The sequence below is a fragment of the Protopterus annectens genome, chromosome 1.part2 (assembly GCF_019279795.1).
Source record: "Protopterus annectens isolate FY-2018-M chromosome 1.part2, PAN1.0, whole genome shotgun sequence".
Lineage (NCBI taxonomy): Eukaryota > Metazoa > Chordata > Ceratodontiformes > Protopteridae > Protopterus > Protopterus annectens.
Window position 1 is genome coordinate 556,127,386 of NC_056727.1, and position 27,547 is coordinate 556,154,932.

A 27,547-nucleotide genomic window follows, 5' to 3' on the forward strand; every position below is an offset into this window, starting at 1 on the left:
GACCTTTGCCTAACATACAAGGCCATGTCAAACCCAGATTTGATGAATATGCTTCACCTCAAAAATCTAGATCCATCAGAGCCACAAGTGCGGAGACTTAAACCTCGACACGGCTATTAATAGGATGTGCTGGAGGGATAGATTCATCACCCAAAGACTCCTATGCTGTGGAACAAAATCCCAGTACATGTGAGGCAGAGCACCTCGCTGGCCTTGTTCAAGAGAAATCTTGACCAATGGATGGGAGATCGCAGATATACCCCAGGGATTACCTCAGTGTCACTGCTCGACAGAGGCACAGCAAAATAATGGGTATAGTTCCCCATACTAAAGGGGTGGCATAAGCCACAAAACGATGGGCTAGGCTTGTAAATGCCCTCGGGCAGATAGCCTAGTATGAACCTATGAACCTATAATATAAATGCCCAATCACTCTTCCCTGCTGCAGTCACAGATACAGTTTAAACAAAGCAAAAGAGTTCAATTCACACATAAAATCTTGTATACAGTGGTAAGTACAGTTTAAACAAAACAAAAGGAATTCAGTTCACATACAAAATCGGTTTACTATCATATTTTCGAATGGAACTCCGTCGACTGCACTTTTGTCGAACACAGAAAATCAAAAACTGTAATGTCGAACTCCAAAAGCCAACCTAGGAATGGGTTTTAACGTATGTCAAGATAGGGGAGAGGTTTGTAGTTCGGCAATAGCAGTGAACACCTATATCGACCCATGTTAAAACCCATTCCTAGGTTGGCTTTTGGAGTTCAACATTACAGTTTTCAATTTTCCGTGTTTGACAAAAGTGCAGTCAATGGAATTCCATTCGAAAATATGATAGTAAACCACAAAATCTTGTATACAGTGGTAAGCTGTGGACTTAATGAACTCTAGACATATAGATAATAGTGTAATAGTTTGAAATTATCAGACATGAAATTCAGGTTTTAGATTTAGATTGAAATAAAGAAATTAAATTTGGGTTTTAGATTTACAGACTGGAGTTGAGACTGTTATAGTATTGCCAGAGGCAGAAGTTCTATTTCTTAGATAGTCGTAAATTATGGATCCACACACAAACTGGTTCAGTAATACTCATATCCATGAGGACATGATAAGATTAAGAGTATTGTCTAAAAAGGCTTCTGTTGTGGCAGCTAAGGATATGTGGGAAGAGACTAAACAAAAGATAATACAAAAATTGAAAAACTGGAAACTCTTACTTACTGATATGGATAGCAAGATACAAGCAGTGAAAATGTTTTCAGTCCCTTTAGTCTTGTACACGGGTCAGGTATGCTTTTATCAACCTGAGGAGAAGTTGTGGACAACAATTAATAAGGAATTGAAGGAATTTATCTGGGAGGTAGTTTAGGTTTACCTGATATGATTGGATATTTTAAAGCTACATAGTTAAGGCTCATATGGATATAAAAAGCAGAAGGTTACAATTCAAAGTGGAAAGGGATGATGATGATGATGATGAAACAAGGGGAATTTCAAGAAATAGAGAGAGTGGAATACTGGAAGCAGCCCCTTAAGGAGAACAATAACAACCACACAGATTATTATATTCATAAAGCAGCATAAAACATTCTAAGAAATAAGACAATATGGGAACGGAAAAAGATTTTGCCAGCAGGGGTGATTGTAAGTAGGGGTACAGAAAATAGGTAAGAGGGGCTGGAATTTACTAGAGAAACCTGGCAAAGGAACCACGATATTGGCATCAAATAACTCAAGCAGTAAAGGTAATAGAGTGGGATGAGGTCAAGAAGACATTTGGATTGCAGGCTAGAGACTGCCTTTCCCTGCCAGGGTTTGATCTCACAGAAAGGGATATGGGAATTTTAAGTGAATGACATGCTCTGGTAGAGTTTTTAGTTGAATCTAGAACTGAAGTAGCTGTTCCAAAAGGTATAATTAGCAGGGCATATAAAATATTGCATGGTAACTATAAAAATCAATCAGAAGAAGTTAGACAAGATTGGGAAGGGAGACTGGCTAAATGGCTCCCAGGTATGCAACCAAGTCTAGAAGGTTTAGGATATTTGCTTGGAAGGGTTTGCATAGGTATTCTTATATCCCGAGCAGACTTCAAAGATTATTTCCTCAGGTAGACAGCAAGTGTAGGAGGTGTGATGGAGAAGACAGAGGTAAATGGAAACAGATGTTTTGCAGGTGTAATGAGTTGGCAGACTTTAAAAATCCCCTACAGTGTACTGTATCAGAAACACTGGGTGAGCAAATAGCTGTAAGTAAATGATTCTTCTGAGCTTGGACAGGGTCTGAATTGCCTACACATAGTAAGGCCTTATCAAGTTTAACTCTGTTGGCTGCCAAAAAGCAATTACTAGAAAAAGGAGATCAAAGTCTACACCAACTGTATTTGAGGTATTGAATATTATAAGAGAGATAAAAGAACTGGAAGAGGGATCTTTACAAAAGGAACAGTACAAATTAAATAGAAGTAAATGGAAACTGTGGGAACCACCCTATGCGTAATAATGTTCAGGAGGAGGAGTGAGATTTAAGGGAAGACTGGAATTCAGCAATTTTTGTAATGTTGGACTGATGATAGTAGCAAAGAAAATATATGTGATGTATATTGTATTTAAATGTAAACAATGTTAAAATTACTTTATTTTCTGTTAATGTATGTTTGCTTGTATCTTACGTGATAATTTAATAAAGGTGCATTAAAAAATCTTCTCTCAGCAAACCTAAGATACAAGTTCACTTTCTTTGGGACTTGGGTGTTTGTCTTGTTAAACCATTTTTTAATGGCAGTTGTTATTCTAAAGAAGTATTTTTGATTAAACAGAGATGACAGAAGTAAATTACTTTTCCATTCTGGTGTTTCCTCATTTGGAGTGTCTTTGATTGTAAATTCTGTGAGATTTATTCCAGTGCAGTACTGTTTTTTTCTCATCACAAAAGAATGCAGTTATTCATGAATCCACACAACTAACTTATAACTTTATTCTATTAATGGTCCTGTTTACTGGACAATATCTTGGAGGAGGAACTGCTTAGACATTTTTCTACTATGGGACCTGCCTTAGCCCCCCCCCAGGCTTAAACAAAACTACACCTGGGACTGGTGACAAGATTGAGACTGCTGGTGCAGCATCATACTGCTGCCACAGAATGTGCACTAACACCACCAGCCCCTCAGGAGGTGCATGCTCACTTCTGTTCATGAGCAGTGCCTCAACAGGTAGCATACACGCCTTCTGCGCTGGAAGATTAGAAAATCATTGATTTTATTCTCACCCCAGGTACTTGGATTAATTTTCCTATACTAACACTGCAGTGCAGCATAAGGGTGGGGTGGTGCACTTCTGATTATGCTGTCCTTTGGATGGTACATTAAACAGAGATCCCATCTGCCTGAGTTGGTGATACTTTGGGTGGATGTAAAATATCCCACAGCAGTTGCCAAAGAGCACGAGAAGTTATCGGTGCCCTGGCAAATTTCCCCAAGTCAGTAAGAATACCTCCTTAAGTGTCTCCTGAAAAGAGACCACTGGCCTAGTACAACTATCCTGGTAAACAAAGTGTAAATACATAAGTTAGCAACTTCCAGATCAAGTGGTAGACCACCTGTAGTATATAGCCTGCCAGGCTCTTAATGCTGCTGCTGTTAACCTAAGCTACCTCCCTCCCCCAGGATGGACAAGCTGGTATTAGTTGTTCTCTCCCATCCTCCCCCACCAGGTCGTATCAACTCCTTAACTGACAACGACTGTCAAAGGATTGATGCTCTGGAAGAAACAATATTATATCCAGGGTATATGGCATTTCAGGTAACAAATATCCCACAAAAGAAGCCAGGGATGATATTACTTTTTCCGTCACTTTCTCTTCCACCAAAGAAATGGATTTGTACAGCCATTCACAACCAAAGGGTACCATGAGGCCAACATACTGAATTACTCAGACATGAAGGTGTGTGACAGTCCTTGCGTCCAAGTTGTAAAGGCATATAAATAATAATTATTATGTAAGAGTGCATCTAGCAAAGCCCCCTTATTGGTGGGTGTCGGAATGAATGCTTCCAATCAGAAAAAGGCCAGGGAGGATATTTATTTGTCTATCACTTCCCATTCCACCAAAGAAGTTGATCTATAAATCCATTCACTATCAAAGGCGATCATAAAACCACCACTCTGAATTACTCTGAAGGGGGGGGGGCAATTTTTACCTCCAAGCTGTAAAGACTTGGACACACCAACAATAATCAAAGGGTGCATGCAGCAATGCCTCCTTCCTAGTGAGTGTGGGAATGAATGCTTCCAAATAGGAAAAAGGCCATCAAAAATTAGTTTTCTATGCCATTTTGACTGTTGGGTTCACAACACAGTTTTCACATTCTTTTGCTTTAAAGATATAGCATTAATTTTTGGAATTCACTGTTATTTGGTGGAATTGCAAATAATTTTGACAAAGTCAGGAGTAATAGTATTAAATGTTGCATTACCAACAGAGAACTCCTCTCTTCTCTTTATTATAAGAAGCATGTCATTAACTTCCTTCAACAAGAGTCTTAGTATACATAAAGAAAATAGAAAATGTCAAGATATGGGTACATCAATCAAGCTTCTTGAAGGCTTGCAAGCCACAAGCTTGACAATCAAGTTTGACTTCACTGTGAAGATTCCTTTCCAGTTTATGACTTCTGCTCGTGCCTCCTTTACAGCTTCTTGATACATTTTTAAGTTAATGTATACAGGACTCAGTACTTCTCTAGGTCTGGTTGGGAGTGCAAAGTTCAATAAGGCGATTTATAACACACACAGACTTTATTCGGGTCCTATTATCTGCCTAAGGACAGTCTATACACCAAAAAAAAAAAAAACACTAGAGGACTTGTATAATGGTTAGGGTGTTTAAGACACAAGGTACAAGATTTGATTCTCACCTTAGGAAGCAGGGCTAGGCTTAAAAAAGCCCCCCCCCCAAAAGGGTCATTAGCCTAGTAATCACCTACTAATTTTATTCTCCAGCCTACAATTCCTCCAATGATATTTTTAATTGCTCCAACCTTCCACATCAACTAATCTGTTGTGTTAAATGAAATCAACTTAACAAGTCTGAATGGCAAAAACACAAAACCGAAACCCTCAAACATACAATTCTGAAAATTTAACAAATCCTGAAACAAAGAAACTGTTTTTACACTCCTGTGTGGGAATGTCAGTTATACACAAATGAATCAACTCTGATGACTAACACATGGAAATTTTTACATATTGCACTACTGACCAAAATGGTAAAAAGCCTGAACAGTGAAGTAGCTACTGCACAAAATATCCCATAGATGCAAAGGTTCACCAACTGCAAATGAAACCTGGAAAGTATACATCTCTGTGCATTAGCTGGCCCACGACATCTGGCACATTCACAGTCATTTTTTCACTGAAGAGTCTCTTCAGTCTGTGGAAGTCTACAACGAGGTCTGGGTTCAGTCTAGGAAACTGTGCTGCAAACAGCTGCAACATGCTGCATTAAGTTATCATAGCTAAATTAATATCCTTCTTTACACACTCATTATTCACAGCACCTCCAGCATTACACTTCCACTTATATACAATCCACAATGAAAGCAGGGAAGTGATATGCAGACTTAATCCATGTAGCTAATTATTACTAAACATCTGCATCTACCAATAAGTGAAGTAGGATTTTATATTAATAACATATGCCATCATTTTACAATACATCAAGCATCCTAACTGTACAAGTTCTAGATTAAAGCGGAAAATACTTCTTCATGTTTTAGGGTATTCATTATTTCTACTCGCTGTTGCTCATAATACTCATTTTCTGTAAGATAACACTTCATGAAATAGGACAGTTCATAATGAAATTATGAGTGAATGTAAAACTGCACAAGAATACTGACTTGTCTCACTTACTGAACATGTGTAGCATACAACAGCTAGTACTCGGTGTCAAAGAAGAAATAAGTTTCAGAATATGAACAGAAAAGTATCACATGGCCATATATATATTTTAAATTTTATGAACATACATGTTGTTGCTATTCTGCTTCTTTTTCAACCACCAATCTTCAAGATTAGCCAAGCTAATCATGATACATCAGATTTAAACATGAATAAAAGAGGAAATCTTACTGTGTAAAGTACATTTGTGTAAGTTACTTACCATAACAGTGTACGTTTGAATGGTCACTGCTGCAGCAGTGATCAATATAATGAACATATTAAGTTATTCTCTACAAACATTAGATGCAAAAGATCCAGAATTTTATTCTAAAACATTCAATAACAGCATGTAAGAAGAGAAACACACATCTTAAACTAATTAAAACTAGTTGTTTATACCTACTGTAATTTTCTGCTTAAGGAACCAAAGACTTGTCGACTCTATGACCATTCTCTTGGACATCTGCTATCCTTGCAACTTTTCTTCCTTGATCCTCCTAATGTAGGGAATTTGTGAAGTCAAGTATTCTCTTTCTGTATAAAACTCTAGTACAGTGATTTGTATGGAATTATATTCACACACCAGTGGGTGAAATTTTACCAAGTTCATATTCCCTATATACTATGACGTGTATGTGTGAGGTGAAGAACTCATTTATTGATGGGCCATTATCTCAAATTTCCTGGCATGCTAAATCACAGTTTTCCTTCCTCCCTGGAAATGAACACTCCCTTGAAGTAAGTTTTCATTGAAGAATACCTCACTAAGTACAATCACCTAACCAGACCAGCAGTACCCTGGACGTTTTCCCTCTGCCGAATCTCACAGCTGCAGTCTACATACAACAGTAAGTTAATTGCTTAGAGTGAATGTGTTTAGTGCCTCACACAAGGATGAAGAGCACATTCATTACAATGACAGGAAAGCAATAATCACCATTACATACAAACACAGATCAGTATCACAGACATGTAGTGTTCTTACTTTGTTTGGCAGCGGCTTCAAAATCCTCAACTTTTAGGCTTCCTCCTTTCTCTTCATCTAAAAAGGAAAAACAGACAAATGAGTAGTATTTGTACATTCTTGATTTATATACTGCTTTAAGTAAACCTGCAATCTCTTTGTCATATTTTATAAGGTAGAACATGTGTCAAATCTATTCACCTCAGCAACTCTGGCTGGCTTCTCCATTCTGTACTGTAACCTAACAACATTTTGGAAACAGTGAAGTACTTATGAGGTACACTCAAAAAAGTAATTAAAAAAAACATAAATTGCAAATAAAACAATAAAATCAGAAAAATCTGCAAAATAGTATTGTACCATCTAGCTAAATTTAACAAGTGTCCATAAAGTGTTATTAAGCTGACAATGTGTATCATGTCACCTATCATCATGATCACCCCACAAATACAATTTTTTGTTGCACAATGAATCCCCTTTCTAGACCAGTGATACATGTTGAATTGAAAGGCGTTATGATTGTACCACTGCACATAAAAACAGGCGCAGTCTCACAAATGGCATATGTGCACTGTACCCAGTACCCTGTCCAGAATGCAGCATGATTTTAAGTAACAGACTGCACAATTATTTCACTTTATAAAAGTGTGGAATGACTGTGAATCACACACACCACAATCAGCACTGTCACAATAACTTGGAAAAAGAAATGGACCATAGCTTTTCACGGTACTTATAAGCACTGACAATTGCCTCATAATTGTAAGGAGCACAGTGACATATTTTGCAGTATACATCATAGGCTTTCCAAACTGGTTAACGTTTATGAAATTTGTGGAACTGTAGTTCTTTTGTCCAGAGATTTAACGCATTAGTGATTCTGAGTACAGTCCTCTCTCTTGCAGCTTTCCTAACCTGAGTTACGTGTCACTGAAAACCTTGTTTGGGCATGTAGGCAAAGTGTTTTCTCAATACATGGATGCTAAAGTCTGTAAAAGAACAGTATCATTTAATGTTATCCATGAACATTCATGCTCTTAAACCACTGTAACTCTGGTTAGATTCTAAGCCAATAAGTTAGTCTTGCATATTTTAACTGCTAGATGACCAGGAAAATGTAGCTTTTTTACAATACATCTATAGTAGTCCTGCTGTAAAATTATTCAGAATGTGGTTTTGGCATACCAGGTTGAGTTAAGCTCTGGTCTTATAAATGTTTGCCACTTGATACATTTCTGAGTTTCCTTTACAGATATTAGCTGGCAAAGTTATGCTTGCACCTGTGAATGCAAGAAGAAATGTACCATACCAGCTTTGTATAAAAGACAACACTATCATTTTGTTAGCATTACAAGCATCAGGTGAACTACAGATGAAATGGTAGAGGGTGATGGTAATGCCTTGGTACTGTACACTTCCTTGATCTGCATACAGGAATAGGAGTGATTTAAGAATGCAAACACTATATCTGTGGTGTGGTTAATCTCTATTATAATGAAATAAAGAGACCAATCATTGCATCACTACGTGTAGATCAAAATACAGTCGTGATACTGCAGTACTATGCACAGCAGGCAGACTAATAGAGGTTCCCCTGTACAGTGTTTTATTTGGTCAAATCTTACTTTATGCTGTTGCTCATGAATGTTTTGCTGATCAGTTGTGCAGGGAGATTAGGAGCACCACATTTGAATTTCTATGCCACATCCAGTTTTTTTTTACCCATAGATATTGGTCTCCTTAACCCACTGTATGCTGCAATTTTACAACTTTGTGAATTTTAGATAACGGGTCATTGATTTGCATACCAATTCTGTACCTGGACTGCACGTTTATGAACTGTAAAGGGTTTTGGACTGCATTTTTTATGCATCAGCCATAGGCAATCGCATAAAGGTTTGTGAATTCAGCTCATGGTTTTCTTGACCACAAGTTAATACCGTCTAAACATATTCAAATCCTGGTTAAATCAGAACACTAGCAAAAAAACAAAAAGTTTTAAGATGATAATTATTTAGAGTAAGACATATTCAAGTCAAACTTTTTCAGCCTGTCTGCTACTTTAAGAATACAAATTTGTGGGTTTCCTATGTGCCCTTCCTTTGATTGACTCCTTATTTTAGTGATCAGTGATCTCAGATATGCTGTTACACTGAACCACTGTTGTGTTGAAATATGCCTGCTTTATACACAGAGATCACACTGCACTGAGGTACGGATATTTTTTTCTTTTACACACTGTTGTGCAGTTCTGGAGTTAGTATATTTAGCAATGTGGGGTGAGGGGTACTGGGGAGTTGCCCCCCCCATAAAACACTTGTGTTTTCCCCTCTTGTATTTTGCTACATTTAAAGGATTGAGATCATGGAATGTGATGCTGATGATATAGTTCAAGATTATAGCTCTCAACCCCATAGATAAGAAATCTGGACAAAGCCATAAGTAAAAGTGGGACAAAGGCCCAAAAATAGGGACACTTTTTAAATATTGCTCTTACAAACTTAGAAAGTTGATAGAATAACAGGTTTTGCATTAACATGAATGTTCTGAAGGATATGAAGTCTGAAACTCAAATGTCTGTCATTATTTTCGAACTTCAATCTTTAATGATTTACCACTAATTTGCCAGAAAACCACAATTTTATTAAAAACGGATCAAACATTTGTTTTCGTCTTTCGGCTTTTTCCTGGTTAGGGGTCGCCACAGCGGAACTCCGGTCCGCTAATGATTGGCAGTAGAGTTTTACATGCTGGCTTGCTGGGCCTAACGCACAACCTTCAACAAAGGAACGCCCGTTCAGGCCAAAATCTGGACATTCTGCAAAAATCTGTATAGTTTACAGGTATGTATCAAGATTCCAGTGCAGTAGGCTAGGGACATTTATTCTTTTTCCCACTGTTAAGCAATCTGAAAAGTATTTAGATATGTGGGGGTAGGGCTTGCAGATTGCTTGCCCCTGCATTTTTTTTTATTGTATAAGGACTTTACTCAGTTATGTTCAAATATTAATTTGTGGAATCACTAAAGACCTGAGTTACTGCGGTGGTGGTGCTGCGGTAGCATTGTCACCTCACAGTAAGACGTTGCCCTGTTCGATTCTCAGCTAAGGCATCTTCTGTGTGGAGACATGCACGAATGGGCGTACCTTTGTTGAAGGTTGTGCGCCAGGGCTGGCAACTCGGTACATAAAAATCTACTGCCAATCATTAGCAGACCGGAGTTCTGCTGTGGCGACCCCTAACCGGGAAAAGCCGAAAGATACAACAACTAAAGACCTGAGTTAACACAGGTAATCAGAGAGATCTGTATTCATGGTGACCATTTAAAAACATTAGAGCAAAAGGCTTAATGAACATTAAAAGATCTATAAATTCTAAATGCAGTGTTCAGCAAAATATTTAAAACACTAATGACTGCAGCTTAATCCCTGTTACCTATCGCTGATGCCTAGACTTAACAAGTAAATGATAAACAAATAACAGATGACATAACTGATGCAGATTACAGACTTCTTCCATACCTGCTAACTGATGTATGGAAATGTACTCCAACAACAAGGAATGTACTTATGGGTCTCCATGTTAAATGGGTATTAAACGAGTAATACTTCCAAGGAGTGTCCTTGAAGTATTTAGCAACTGATCTCTCATAGAAATACCTTAACAACAAAGTTTTGTCCTATGATTTTGCAGCTTTGCTGCACTTATTTTCTCAAACGTGGACTACTGCACAGTGCCCAACACACTGTGTTCACTTAGGCAGACTCTGACAACAATGACTAGTGTAGATTTCCATGATAAGGTTACTTAATGGGGCTAAGCAATCCCTTTTTTTCCAATACGTTATCTCACTCTTTTAAAAAATGAAAGACATAATAACCAAAAATAAAACAGTTATTAAGGATATAGTGGCCAGTTTGGTTGAAGTATCACGTCTGCATGTATTGTGGGCTGTCACAGGAGATTGTGACTGCATTTGATGTACCTGTGAGTTCTACACTGGCAATCAATCCTATTCCAATGATATGCGCTGAGCTACACATCTGTATTCTATTGCCATCTGTTCAGTTATCATTTCATTTGGTCAAAATAGCCTACTCCCTGGACTGTACAAGTTGATGCCTGCGGCAGTCAAAATTGGGGTGCAGTTGTAGTGTTTGTGAATGGTACATTAACATTATCTGCAAAACCATTTCATTTGTGACCTCTTTCCTGTACACTGCAGTGTATGCAGACATGGTCCACTTTTCCCAGACCTGTGTAGACCTATGCTATGTGATTTGTTCCATGTACCATCCCTGTGAGCTGTGGAACAAGTTTGTGAATATCATATATAGTTTAAAGTTTGAAGCATTCAACTGCACCATAAATATGCAGTCACACTCTTACAAGACTGCTTAATTTAAATTTTGAAGGATCAGTCTTTTAGCAGCTACTGATGACAGAAACGAGATAAAGTTATGATTTCTGCAGCTCAGTATAATCCATAGTACTGTATTAGCAGCTCCATCACAAATGCCAGTAGGAAAATGTATTAATGTTAGATGTATTAAAATGACATGTTTATTAATCCTGATATAATATATCGAATGAAACAGCTATAATTAGGAAGCTTGATTAGTTTACAAAGCTCAAATGTGATGTTTTGCCAGTCTAGAAACATTACAAAAATGCTTAAAATTGGTTTACCACTGCAAAACTGTTTTTGGTCTTAAAACTATATTGTTCATAGTTAAATATCTAAAAATGTACAGAAAAGCCATTCATGAGCCATCTTAAGAAACTGATGATGCTAAACAGTTAAACCTTTAAAGATCAGTACCTGTTTTAAAATGCATAGGAGACTTACATAATCATAATGTAAATTATTTGGCTATTGTGAATTAATAAAATCACTTTGAATATTATAATTTTCATCCAGTCAACAGTCTCAATAAATACAATGAAGGAATTTGGACAAACTGATGGATATATACTGTTGTGCCCTTATAGTGCTGGAATGGATACAGTAGTAAGCAATTTAAAGGCCAGACATCTTTATAATCAGAAAAGGCTAAAAAGTGGATTACTACTAGATTTTTTTAATTTTACTAATGCTGGAGATAACTGAATAACAGAGTATTTAAAGGGAGAAGAAAAAAGGAATAAAAAACAAATGAATATGCATGCAGAAGTTCAGAATATCAAATAATGATAAACTGAATACAACAAATACTAAAAATAAAAAGTATTAAGTTGTCTACTGACAATCAATACAGTAGCACACACACATATACAAAGCACATGATGTCACATGATTAATCACATTAGTAATGCTTTAGCCTTCTTTTTACATATATTTTAACATTTCCATTATTAATCAACCCAAGTGGACTGCAAACATCTAATCTTAGCTGTCAGCAGTACTCCTTCCAGTCTAACTAATCTCCTGCATTGAACTTAAAAATTAAAACTTAACTTTGTATATAACAACAACATCTTCCTATGACCTTTGCAGAGAAAGGCCAACTTATACCTCTTTATCCAGTGGGGCAATTCAAGAGCTCAGATTTGACACCCTCTGGTAAATTCTGACAAGGTAACCAGGTATATCTTCTCATTAGTGACATAGTAGCAGCTGCCCTAGAAACCACATCAGCAGTAGCATAAGAACATTTTGGAAAATGTTTGGTTACATGACAAACAGAAGACATTAAAAGTGAAGTACAAGCTTTCTTTCCAAACCTATCAAAGAATTTCCCATCTTTGTCAGAAGAAATAGGATTAGCTTAGCTGTTAAAAGTTGAAATTGTTTGGTAGAAGATGGCTCCAACAAACATCACTGCAGGGTCTGATCCAGGGTTTGAAAAAAGAGATTTGTGGGTCTGAGGAACCTTGTATTAAACCTTTTGAGGGGCAGATGACTCTGTTAAGCTAACTGATGGATGCAAAGAAAGCATCTTCTAATGCTGGCAACACAACTGCAGGTTGAGGAATATCCACCTTTAGATCATCGTAATATCTTTGCTGAGATTCTGGAAATAATTTTTGCTCCTACTGAAACAACTCCTTCATTACTAGCAATAGTACCAGAAGATAACTCTTCAGGAGGAGAATCTGAATAAAAACTTTCCTCTGAGTCACATCCCCCTCTTGTGGAGTAGGAACTTGAGAAACCGAAATAAAAATCAAATCTAATTCATGTCCCTCAACATGAAAATCAGAATCTGAGGATGAGAAAAGTCTTTTTTTAAGCCTCAGAATGAAGGACTGAAAGAGTAGAAATAAATCCTTAGAAAAGCACATGACAATAGTCCCTGTCAATCCCATGTGATCCAGGAGAAGAAATATGTCTAAGTTTGTTTCTTTTTTTGGGAGACCACCCAGAAAAGACCAACTCAAACTCTGGTACCTCCCATGGGAATCAAGATTCTCAAAGCAGGTTCTTGGTAGAATATAATCCGCTCCTTTCTCCAATACAGTCACAGAGGATGTGCCTGTCTCTTGGTTATCAGTGGCTTCTCAAGACACAACATTAAAAGGACAGAAAGAAAGAAAGAAAAAAAGAGATGAGTGGTGTGAGTACCAGAAATGGCCACACTAGAGTCACTCATCAACACCTGAGGCAATGAGGAAGATGACTTGAAGACTGTAGACTTCCATACATTTTTTTTCTTTTTGGCATATTGGTGAGGGGGAAAACTGAAGAGCCCAAAACCTGGTCAGTGTCTCTAATCTGATAAATGAGTAGCCTTGGACAGTTTGTGTACAATCTCAATTAAATGTTTAAGTTTTGACTTAACAATATTAGTGACAACCCCCAAAATATTTACTTCTAGCATAAGCTATTATTTTAACAGAAAAGTAAAACTTTTCTCAAAAAAATGATAATTTGTAAGGTATTTTCTCAACATGGAATTCTGACTAAAAAATTAATTTTTAAATTATTTTTTTTTTAGTGACAACCACTAAATTGTCCTAGCTTTTAGCAATAATTTGTGATAGAAAAGACAAAAAAATGTTCTTCACAAAAATTATAAAGTGGAAGATTTTCCTCAATGGGGTACTTATCTGCTCAGTCTTGGAGAAGTAGTAGCTGACCATTGATAACTCTAAGCCTGCAGAAAAGAGTGCACTTCAATGGCAAGAAAGTTATGAAGGTTTGGTGCCCTAATCACTGAATTTATATCACTTTCCTTGAGTTGTTCAGTAGTTAGGGTGCATGGAAGGTGGCTTTAAGCATTGGATTCTGGCCAGTTCTCATATCCTGGGCAGGATATAACCCATATAAGCACAGAATACTATAGACAATGATCTAATGATGAACATACATTAGGATACATTGAATACTAATATACTTATGTTAACAGGCATGGGCACTGAAAAAATGTTTGACAGAGTAACTTGGGAATTTCTGAAGAGACCGTTTGAGAAATCTAGGTTTTCACAAACATGGACAACATTAATGTTTACTTTGTACAGAGGTGCTTAAGCTAGGGAGAAGTGTGGTGGTTAGCTGTCTAAAGCACACACCTTTACAAGAGGAACTAGCCTGGTCTGGTCCACTTTCAGCATTAATTTTTGATTTGCATTTAGAACCACCAGACAGAGACACAAGGTAATCAAATATAATTAGGTAGAAATGGAGAACTATTAATGAGAAAACATCCCTTTATGCAGCAACATAATACTAAATGTTAGCAACCCAGAACATTGTATAAAATTATATTTGATAAACTGAAGCAATTTATCAGTATACCGGGATATAAAGTAAATGAATGAAAACAAAGGTTACAGTAATGAATTATGCCTGAACACATGACTTGGTGCAGATATTTTGCCTTTTGTGGGGTCATGACAAAACAGGATACTTGGGTGTTTGGCTTATTTATTTATTTACATTTGTTAACTGGATAGAGTCTGACTAGACCAAGGAGCCCATTTTCAGTGGAGACCCGGGGAGCAAAAAACTCCACATTCAAAACAGAATTGTAAAGATGGATTATACAAAAATCAAGAAAAATTATAGCATCATAAAAATAATAAAAAAATACACACATATAATAATAATACACTCCATCCAAACATTTTAAATAAGTAAAAACCAGAAGTCCAGAGATAAAGAAATTAGGTTGAGAGCAACAATTGCAAATAATAAAACTAAACAAAATCAAAGAGAGAAATTAATTAAGAGAGAAGCAACAGAGTAGATGTCAGACGTAGGATATATTAAAAAATGTACATACAATGTACTGAAACTTAAGAACATGGGCAACAGCCGGAGAAAAAAAAAGTCCTTAGAGAGGTAAAAAAGATAAAGTAAAATGGGTGACATGATCATCCAGGAGAGCAGGAGGAGCAAATCCACCTGGATTTGAGATATTGTCTAGTAATGGTTTAAAGGAAAATAGCTGGGAGTGTTTTGAATATGTTGAGGGAGAGCATTCCAGGCCTTAGCTATTTTATAGTCATCATGGCAGTTATGAGACTGGGTTAATTTTATCATCAGTTCTACTAGGCTATGTAGGTGCTCTTTATTCCACAGCATAGGGTCTCTGAGTGATAGGATTCTCCCTTCCGTCCTATATATATCCGTTCTGTAAGTTTATCGCAGCTGGTTTCAGTTTTTTGATTTTTTTTTCTTTTTTTTTTGAGGGAATTAATTATTTGGTCGTTGGACATGGCCTTGTATGTCAGGGCACATGCCACTGGAGCAGAGCACGCGGTATGACTGCTGCAATTTGGAGTTTCTTCAATCTCTGGCAGCATATGACAGATTCAGTCCTTCCTTTTTGGTGAGGAAACTTTGGGGTCTCTCCAATTGCTGCAGATGTTGGTGAGATACATCCCAATGGGGGCATTGTACTTATCATTGGTCTGGAGCATCTAAGGGGCCTAGTAATTGAGGTTCAACTAAGGAAGAAAGAGAAGGGCATTGGTTTGGGTTGTGAAGGATTTTGTATGTATGAATGAGGTGATTTAGTGTTAACAGGTTGGGAAACTCAGGCCAATTCAGTTGTTGGAGAGCAGAGCAGTGATGAGATTTGTGGGGATGATTGGGGATGACTGCAGGCAAATTTTGCAATCTTATTATAACAGGACGATAGGTGGTTTAGGTCAGTTTTGTGGAGATTAGTAAATATGTGAGAGCAGTAGAGTAAGGTAGATAATTTATTATTATGGTTGAAATGAGATACTGAGCAAGCAGCTAAAGAAATAATAGAAAATTACTCAAAACATTATAAATAAGATAATACTTTGGAAGTTATAAGTGATTGTTTTTGGTCTTGCTAGTTCCTTATGTTGATCAGACATGGAAGCGTAGAAAAAAGGAAATTAAACAGTTTATTTTGGATAACAAAAGAGAAAGAATGCAATGGGAAAAACCTACCCTGACAAAGGAATAGGCTGGTTTGGTACTACCAGATTTGGAGGCATGCAATAAATTAATGTTGTTTAGGTTAAAACACTTGTTTCACGACTTGCAATTCCTGCTTAACTGGAAGTCAGTGATAAGCATATTGTTTGACAAGGGAAGGACAAGATCACACTAGGCATTTGGGCAGATTTAGGAAAAGAATATAAACAGCATTATATATACAGTTTTATATACATAAAACTATTGAGCAGGTCTTTAAAGGAAGTTAAAGCTTGGAAAAATTGAACAACATGATTAGGATATATATACTATACATAGTAGTAAATAAAGGTGGAGAAGAAAACGTAATGAGCATTTGGAAAAGAAAAAAACAAAGAAAGTACAGCTGTGCAACTAAACATAACCATATCAGTAGATGCTTATAGATCACTGTTGCAGTGGCCTAAACTATATAGGACGTATCCTGCCATGAATGGGATGACTTGACCAGCTTCCAAAGTTTTAGGACACCTTCCAAGCACTCATATGACAGAGCTTGAAGGCAAGCTGGTATAAAAACAAATGTATGAGTGGCAAAAAATCACGGATTTCTCACTCAAAAAACAAAGCTAGAGTCCTGCTAATAGAAAATGTTTTAGGAGAAGAGGGGAATATATGGACCCACACCCTGGCATTAAATAGCAAGAGGAAAGGAGGGAGGATCTTTATACTGCAACAGTAAGCTATTGAAACATCTGCTGTTATGGTAAGATTACTTAGACAACTGCACTGCGTTCATCATTGGCTCGCTGTTGCAAAAGCCTAATCTACATTGGATGAATACCAAACCTTATAAAGAAAGGGAATAGGAAGAAGGGTGAGACTTTAGGAGTCCCTGGAGAATGTCTGCCCTGGCCCTGGAGAAAGAGTCAAATTTCTATTAACTGGCAAAAGTATGAAGAGAAGACCAGGTTGCTGCCTCTAGAATACTTCTACAGTCCAACCTTTCCAGAATGCAGAAGGAGTTGCAGTAGCTCTTGCAGAACTGGCACTGGCTTTTCCTGGAAGTGTATTTGCATTATAAGAACAATAACTGAATGGTATGAGGCAACCATTTGAAAACTGTCTGTTTAGATATAGATTATCTATTTTTTCTTACCTTCATAAGAAATTAATAATTGAAGTCCTTTGTCTTGTATGTGTGCATACTTTTCTCTCCCTTTTCTATTATTTATTTATTTTTTTTATTCTGGAAAGAATACATGAGAGATGCCTGGACTAATTCAAACTAAACTCTGATAGCATTTTTGGCAAATAAGAAGGGTTGGTTCTCAAAGACGACATATTTTTTTAAAACTGTTATGGTGATTCAGCCCTAAGATATTCTTCTTTCAGAATAAGGATCCACCTGTCTTCTAGGTGGTTGAATATGGAAAATCCCTTTCAGAAACTGCTTCATTTGAGATAAAAAAGCAAGGGGGATTCATAGTCAGGCAGGTAAAAATGTCCATGAGATAAATCATTAAGAAAGAGTAAGAAAGGCCACAGAATAACAACTCACACAATTATTGAAGAAATAAAGGGGTCAATACCTTAAAAGGATCTTGGTTCACACTATGGCAGCAAGTAGAACATTTTTTCCACTTAAACATACATGATATTCTAAGCGGCAGGTTTTTTTGGCCTACTTGCTGGATGTCCTCAAAACAAAAAAAAAAGTGCCAAACAAAGTGTCAGAATTCTGCCACTCAGGCTGTGAGCTGAATAACTTGCAGGTTAGGGTGGATCAGGGGGCCCCTGTTTTGTGCAAGTCCATTCTGTGAGGAAGCTTTTGGTAATTGCCCTTGGCCATTTTCAAAATAAGGTAAAACCACTGCTTCTTATGCCAGTAGAGTTATCACTATAATTTTTGGTCAGCCCTTTTGGATGTTTAAAAGGGTCCCTATTACTTTAGCGAACGCAATGAATTGTGAATGCTCTTTAGTCGAACATCATTACGCGAAATGACAAAATACCAAAAGCATGGAACAGCAATTTTGTTTCCTAGGGAAAAAATTTCTGGGCCATTTTCGGGACTTTGCCATTTTCTCCACTGTGGTGTGATCTCAGAGTTGGTGTATTTAAGTAGGGACATTGGGGGTGTGTGTGTATGGGGGATGAAGATCCTCACTTTATTTTGGGTTTTGTTTTTTTTTCTTATGGATCAGTGATTTTTTTTCCCCTGGGAAAAAATCGCTGATCTGTGTGCTCAACATTTTGGATTTTCGGGGATTGTGGGTCGATTATATAGCATTCACAATTCAATCCATTCGCTTATATAATATAGACCCGTTTAAAAGAAGTCTGATTATCACAGGAAATGGTGGAAAAGCATAAAGAAACATTCCTATCCATGGGAATGAGAAAGTATCTGTCTTTCAGATCTTTCATTGAGTAGTTCTGGAGCCGAACTTCTTTAACTGTCTGCTGTGAATGGAGGCAACCAGATCTACTTCAGTAGTTTCCCACAGATGGATGACTTCCTGGAAGTCCCTGGAATGTACTTTCCATTAGTGGGGGTCTGGCCTGGTCATGTACACTTTGTCTACTACAAAATTCTACTCTGACAGACAAACATAATGAACTGTAGGACCATTTCACAGGCTAGCATTGTTAATCTGCAAAGAGGGCAAGACTTGGTTCCTTGCTGTCTATGTACCACGTCTGATGACTAACAGAGGTCCTGGACTCCAAAAGATAGCTTAGTAATCTAAAAGCATTTACTAATGTCATCAATTCTTTGATATTTGCATGGTTCTTTTTGGATTGCTAGTTCCACAGACCCTGCACACTCACCCCTTTAGATACAGCTTCCCATGCAGAATATGATGCATCTGTGGTTGCACACTGAGTAGAGGTCACAGGTGAGAAAAGGACACCTGGAGTGAGGGATAACTGATCCACCCACCAATGAATCTCCCTCTTGACAAAATTTAGCATAGGAATATGAAGAGAGAAGGGATGCTGGTGTTGGGTCCAAACCGATTTGAAAAACCATTGAATTTTTCTCTTAAGTCTGGTTAAAGGAATCATGAGAATTGTACAGGCCATGAATCTTAAAATCCTGAAACTGTCCTTGGCTGGTGTGTGACACCGATTGGAAAATGTCAGAAAACGTGTCTTTTAAAGTCCATTTTGTACTAAGGAAGGAAAACCATCATGATGGATTTGACTAGGAGGCAACCTAGAAACACTATTTTGTGAGACGGAATGAGAGAATTTTTCTATATCCACTTGAAAATCCACATTGAGAAAAAATTCATTGACAAAAGAAGGGATTACTGTCAGCCAAGAAAACAGCTGGCATAAATAAAGAAAATGTGTATGCCCTGTAACCTAAAATGGGCTATTATAGGAGCTAGCCAGTTCGTAAACATATTTGGAGCAGTTGAAAACCCAAACGGTAAAGCAAAAAACTGAAAATGTGAACCAGATACAGAAAATGTTAAAAAAAAAAAGTGTCTGAAGTCTTTTTGAACTGGAATGTGATGATTGCTCTTTTAAGTTAGAGTTACTTGGAAATTGTAAGGAGGAATGAGAGGTAACAGGGACTGTAGAGAAAGTATTTTGAATTCTGGAATCTTGATTTAGTTGGTTTAGAAATGGCCACGGCCAAAGCTGAAATTGGTCTTTGGATGAGGCTATCCACCTAGTTATCAAATAAATAAAATCTATCCAACTGGTTTTAAATGAATACATACAATATATGTTCACTGTACTAGGAAAAATATGTTACAGATGTATGCTGGATTTGGTTCACTAAATCAAATGCTTTTTACATGTAAACACATTCAGCTAAGAACATAAGACGGGTACATTAGAAATGGTTGCCTGAAGTCTTATTTTGGCTGAAGATCCTCAGCACCACCATTGCAGTGAGCTGCATTCCCCGCATAACCCTTAACTAAAACAATTAACTCCAATATCACAAAATTTCTGAGCAGGGTAAATCATACCCCTCAACCTCTGATAGCAAGAAATCTGGGCAAAGTCATAAATAAAAGTGGGACAAATGCCCAAATGTAGGGACAAATTTTAGATACTGCTCTTACAAACTTAGAAAGTTGATAGAATAACAGAGTTTGCATTAGGATGAATTTTCTGAAGGTTATGAAGTCTGAAGCTCAAATGTCTGTCATTAAAGAATGAAGTTAGAAAATAATGATTTGCCAGAAAACCACAATTTTATGAAAAATGGACCAAAAATATGTGGAAAAATCTGGACATTCTGTGAAAATCTGTACAGTTGAGAGGTATGGGTTAAGTACATAAATGCACACATACCATAACGGGAGACAAAACATCTATATGTTGCAAGACTCTCTTAGTTAAAGTAATACTCAGCTCTGGATACTGTAAACTTTAAGTTCTAATACATGGCCTTCATACTTACCTTTGCTGTATTTATCTTTTCGTATATGTACTTTTCACTGGAGTGTTTCATTTTTGCTTATACATTTTTCACTGGAATGTGTCACAGTACTACTACTTATTTTTTTCTGCTATTTCTGTAAATTCTATACATTGGCTATAGTTTTGTAGTGGAGCTTTTCTCCCTGGGCCTCTGCTGAAAATGGGCTTCTGGTCCTGTTGGACATTCCCAGTAAACAAATGTAAAATAAAATAAATAAAAATTTTATTACAGTAGAGAGTCAATTATCTGAACTAACTGGGTCCTAGGGTAGTTCAAATAATCAAACATATAACCGAACCGGATAAAAAACTTTTTTTCTGCATGCAGGAATACACTATTCAACCATTCAGCGATTCCAGTGGACAATAAAAGAATATTTTTCACACACGAGCTGGCTACAAGCTCAAAATACATGCTCAAGCAAATACGTATAATGTCTACATATTCAGACTTTATGATTTTTCCTACCCGAAAACTTTGAATGCCTGGTTCTGATAATTGATGTTTTCGATAACAGACGTTTGGATAATTGACTGTCCGCTGTATTGTGTTAAAAGGTTACTGGACAACCTCTTTTTTATGTAAACAGTCTGCTGTATTTAAATAAAACATATTTTTTCCATTTTAATACACACAGGTACATTACTTTTTTTTTGGGGGGGGGTGATCAAATATGGAACAGGAGTGCTTAGTTTTGCACAGCTGCAAACCGTGGTACACTTCATACTCTGTGGTGTTAGAAGAAAGTTGCACCTGTTTACATTATGGATATGAGTCTGAAAAAACAGACTAGTGGGAGCAGACACTATCATCCCGCTCTTGCTTCTCTGAACTGTGAAATCTACCCTACAACTGGAATGGCATCATGCCAATGTGATGAAACGAATGGAGCCCAACTAATAACAATCAGCAGACCTCTTAACTGTCCCTACTTTGGAGGAATGCTCTTAATTTCAGATTTTATTTACCCCCTCACATATTTTTCTGAACCACCCCCTTATGACATGTGATTTTTGAAGTGTCCAGTACGCTCAAAACTATACTACAGCACCAACATACTAGTGACAACAATAATTTAAAGAAAGTGGAGGCACATTGCAAAACTCCCTTTTTCTGCAACACTGTGAAAAAAATATGCAGTACAGTTTACTGAAGTCTACAGATTTTACATGGTCTCTGACAATGTGCTTATATTTTTCTATCATTTTTGTCATACACTTTTTAAAATGTGTTTCTGAGTAGTATCTCACATTCTTAATAGAAGTGGAGTTATGTGTAATCTGACATTAAAAGTCTATGATAATTTGATGTCCAAATTTCTAGCTGAATGTTCCTACTTTTCAGTAGTATTAAAATTTTTAAGAGAAGATGAGAGCTTATACTTACGAAACTAAAGAAATGCATACTTCTTTAACTGGACTTTTTAATAAGCAGCTATGGTCATTGTTACAAAGATGAGGGAGTGTGTTAACCTGCCAAGATTCAGGAATGAAATCCAAGAACCAGCCCTCTAGTATACTTTTACCACAAGTGGGAAGATGGTCTCAAGTTAAATATGGAGCATGAGACATTGACCTGTATGTCAAAGTTTTTTTTTTTTTTTGCTAGTCTAAGACTGGTAATATTACAAAAAATGTAGACAGTTACCCAGTCAGTCTACTGGTGTCAACCAAACAGGTTTTTACAGAATAAGGTCCATCAAGATACTGCAGTATTTCAGAAGTAGAGTATGACCAGGCTAAATGTACTGCTTTACAAAGACTACAGCACAAGTACATTACGGGCAGGAGTAAAACAGTTACATTCAAATTATCTCAAAGAAAACAGAACAGCTTTTATACTAACTTTAATAAATGACATGCATTTCATTTTTACATACATACCAATTAAGCCTACGTCTACAGCTCTGTCATAGTAGTACGAGAAAGCATAAAACTCAGCCTCTTCGATGTCATCAACTTTATGCACTTTCTTGTAAAGCATTTTTTCTACTCTTTTGTAACAGGATTCATACATAGGTTCTCCTAAAAGAAAACCATATGGAAAGAGTAAATTTTCTGCCGCTTTAGCAAGTATATTAATCATGCAAGTTGTGTTGCAATTTGTTAATGTAAATAGCCAAAATAAAGAAAAAAGTACACAGCAACTGTAAGAATTATCCTACTGAATGAGGCAAAAATGAATAACCAGCACATTGCTAGTACTGCTTCACTCCACCTGCACAGTGTGGCTTAGTACTTATAACAGCCCACAAGAAAATAAAAATAGAAAAATTACAGCACTGTAGAACAATATGGACCTGAAGTAATTGTGAACCTTCCTGTGTATCTTTACATTTCATTATATCTTGGTTATCCATGTGTAATTGTTTTGCTATTACTCCAATAACTTACTTAAGGGGATTCCAAGATAGCAGATGAGCTGTGATTGTGTGCTTCTACTATCAGTCTCTCTTCCTAATTTTTCTGCTTATGTTCACAATGTTTCATTGACATATTTGACTAAAACATTTGGGAATACATCTTACTACCATATGTTGCTACTTTTTCAGCCTAATTCACTCTTCTATGGAATTTACAGCCAATTCATTTCTTTCAGTATTCTATGCTTCAGCAAAAATGCACCCCAGGATTCAATAAAATCTGTGTAGGCTTTGTGAAGAGCCTACATGGAATGTACCAGTAGTGTACATGACCACGGTTCCTCCTCTGCAGCACACCATACACATTAATTATGACGTGCTGCCGAGGGAGAGCACAGTAGCATGGATTTTGAATCCATGTATGCAACACTGTAGAAGCTGTGCTGCACTTGTGGACTGTCTAGAAAACTTCTGGACAGTTGAGCACAACACAATACCTTTCTGCCCATTAACCTGGACTGAAAGGTGAACAACAGATAGTACTGCATGAAATTACAATTCATTTTTTTTTACATTTATGTGCTTGTTAGTACATTGCAGCATGTTGCACAACTGTGCTTAGTGTTGCTCACATATACAGTACACATCTGCTAGACATCAACAGAAACTGGATGTATTCAATTTTAATTTTTTTTCATGTGCTTGTTTGCATGGTGTGGTGCGCTGCACAGCTATGCTTAGCGCTGCTCACATATACAGTACACATCTGTTAGACATCCAAGAATAGAAACTGGATGTATTCAATTTTAATTATTTTTTTTTTCATGTGCTTGTTTGCGCGGTGTGGCATGTTGACTAGCTTTGCTTAGCTGCCCTTACATATACTGTAGACATCCGCTAGACATCCAAAAATAGAAATCAGATGTATTCAACTGTTGTAGTTTTGCTGTGCTTAGCAACACGCAAACCCATGTAGCAAAGCTGCACTACACTAACAGGCACCTTGCAGTATATGTGAAGCTATACGAGTTCCCTTTACTATCCTAGTGACTAAATAGGTTGAGTCATGACATACAGTGTAGTAGGTCCCGGGTTCGAGTCCTGAGCAGTCATACTTTTTACATTTACTGCTGTGAAAATGTGTCAGGTGACTGAAACATCAGTTTAGCTTAAAATAAAAAAAAATATTACATTTAGAAAAGTTGCACACTGCTAAGCAGCTCTTAAACATGTTCAATAGTCTATTCCCATTTTTGCATTGCTAAGCTTAGCTTACACATGTTTTTGTGAGTCTGCGCGATGCTAAGCGTCACTGCACTTTTTTTGAAAGTTACAGCATGATGTGTAACGGCGGGAATGCAGCCTATTTAAATATGTGGGAATTTCACATCATTCATTGGAGTCCTAACTTGGCTGTGTATATGTCTGGTATTGCTGGAGGAGGAGTGTGCTTTTGTGAGCAGAAGGGGGAAAAATGCAGGAATCCAGAGTGTTTGCTGGACTCTGGCACAGAATTACGAACCCTGGCTGCTACAAAGCGATTACCAGAGCTTAGAGTATGAGTCTGAGGCCTGGGATCAGGTGGCCATGGAACTAACCAGTGCTACTGGTATCCCCTGCACTGGTGAGCAGTGCCATCACCACTACGATAACCTGAAGTGTAGAATGAGGGGAACACCTTGGACACCTAGTTCCAAGAGGCTAGGACTGGGCAAACCCCACAGATATGTAAGTATATTTGCAAGTAATTTAGAAATATACAAGCTGAATCTGTGCAAAACTGGTATGCGTAATTGTTTGCTTGTCTTCCCACAGCTGCAGAAGAAAGGGTTCACAATGTCCAGTCCTATGCAGGGTACCTGGCCAGGATAAGGCAATCATGTGAAGTAGGAAAATATCAAAGTAATAATTTAATGCATAAGATAACTATACAATAAATTACTTACAGAGTATGCAGTCTTAACAGCCAGGTATGACATACCTGGGACATTCTACATCTTTAATGTGTCACTGCCTACCTGAAATGGTAAAGCAAGTAAGCATGCAGTACTGTGTAAAAAGTTAATGTTGGGGTCTATCCAGATTGAGTCACTGTTCAGGTCTGGTCATTGTCTGAAACATGCTTCAGGTTGCACTCAATAAACTCAATAAATGAACAGGGTATATGGGTTAGTTAACAGAAGTCCTACACAGCTATCCATGGTCTACATACCAGAGTTGAGGCAGCATTAATCAATACATTTTAAAGGTTGATGGTGCTTTGATAACTAATGTTTTCAAATAAAGTTTTCACTATTCCTGTATTCACTGCATGTGTTCTAATCTAACACCAGTCAAGTGTTACATGTACCTCAATAAAGAAGGTAGCAAATAATGTCAGTAATAAAAGTAGTACAATACCCAGAGTAATTTTCAAGCCTGTGCTCTGCTCATATTGTCTGAAATAATATTGTACATTCAACTCAGTCAATGAATATGGTATATGGGTAAGTTAACTGAATTCCTGAACAGATATCCAGGTGTCTAAGTGCTAGATTGTAAGAAATACTATCAATAAAGTTTAAAAACAAGATTGTGCTTTGATAAGTAATCTTTTCAAATAAGTGTTCATTATTTCTGTATTCCCTGCATGTGTGTTCTAATAAAATATCAGTCAACTGTTACATATAAACTAATAAATAATGCAGCAGTAAATTTCAGAAATAAATGTAGTGCAATACCCAGATTAAGTGTCAAGCTGCAGTTCTGATAATTTTCCCCGAAATATGCTGTAGACAGCATCCAGTAAATGAACGGTATAAGGTTAGGTTAACAGATGTCCTACACAGCCATACATGTATGCAACTGTTAGATTTCATGTGACATTAAGCATTACAGTGTAAAAGGAGAGGGTGCTTTGATAACCAATGTTTTCAAATAAAATGTTCATTATTCATGTGGCCACTGCATTTGGTTTCCAATCTGATAACACACACAGCTATGCATGTGTGTAAATGTACATTTCGCGCAAAATGTTGCAATAAAAATCTTAAAGGAGATGGTGTTTTCAGAATTCATTATATTCAAATAAAGTGCACATTATTCCTCTATTCGCTGCTTGTGGGTTCTAATCCCAAGGCAGCCAACTGAGAAATGACCAGCTGTCTAGTGTAATGAGTGTACACGAATATCTCTCAACTGTCACAATTTCTGCCCCATATGGCTGGCCCTTGATTAGCATATACATGACATTACTTGGAATGCAATTTATTGGCAAATCCATTATCAGAACACCTTGCTACTAATGTATGAGCACACTATGTAAAAATGTTCCCTGTAGTTGTGCCTTTGTACCACCATTTGGTAGGGCTTGGCCCATAATGTCACATGCTAACAGGTTGAGAGCTATGTACGTGCAGCACCTATACAATATTTGCAGTTAGTGTACTCACAAATGAAATCTTAGATATGTACAAGTATATGTAGTCAAAAGGACGTAGTCGGACTACCACGAAAAGATATATAAGTATTTTATTATATCATATGTATATATTCATCACTATAAAACCTATACTAGAATCACGAAGTTTAAAATAAAACAAATAAATAAACATTTATCCATTTATTTATTTATTACATTTATTTATTTTATTTTTTATTTAATTGACTTTTGATTTTTTATGTATAACATGTTGTTTTAATATCCTATGCACTTTATTGATCTATTTAAATGTTTTATACATGTATATATTTTCACATATATACATGTATAGATACATTCTATTTGACTAATATATACATATGATGGTGATTATTTGATATATATAATATTTACATATATTTCTTATGAAATTATTTCTATGAATTTTTTGCTATGACTTCTAATGAAGTTTTTATTTGAGCATGTTGATTTTTATTGACAGAATACACAGTAACCATTGTGTATGTATATATATATATATATATATATATATATATATATATATATATATATTTATTTGCTATATTTATTATTAGTTTATTTAGACTTTGGATCTGCATTTAAACTCAATGTAATTGATTAATTGTTTGATTATGGTTACGTAATCATTTTTTTACACTATTTAAATGCAATATGATGCCTTAATTAATTTAGATATGATGAAGCGTACCAGGGATGTACGCGAAAGCGCTCATCCGTTTGTTCTGTTTTAATAAAATACTTATATATCTTTTTGTGGTAGTCTGACTACGTCCTTTTGACTACATCTACCGTTATTTGCTTCTACGAAGTTGGACTTTTAGGCAGCTACGTTCATCTTTTTCCTTTATATGTACAAGTATGTAGTAGTAGTCTGTGTAGTAACACTATCTGCAGAGTTACTGATGTATTTTATCTCTTTCACCCCTCCCCTTATCTACTTTCATTTATTAATTATATATATTAACATCAAATCATAATAATAAATAATTTGTAATTACCTCTTATGTTGGCCTTATGTATAATTTCATATTGCT

General features: G+C 36.6%; 1 protein-coding gene across 2 annotated transcripts in view; it reads right to left on the reverse strand.

The window, feature by feature from the left end:
• The window catches only part of ENTPD6 (ectonucleoside triphosphate diphosphohydrolase 6), a 921,044-nt gene that overhangs the window by 40,114 nt on the left and 853,383 nt on the right, over positions 1-27,547 (reverse strand). For both annotated transcript variants that reach the window (XM_044057700.1, XM_044057708.1), the window contains exons 11-12: positions 22,593-22,733; positions 6,941-6,997 (exon numbers count right to left, since the gene is read on the reverse strand). In XM_044057700.1, coding sequence (XP_043913635.1) covers positions 6,941-6,997; positions 22,593-22,733 — 198 coding nt within the window. The remainder of the gene's footprint in view (positions 1-6,940; positions 6,998-22,592; positions 22,734-27,547) is intronic.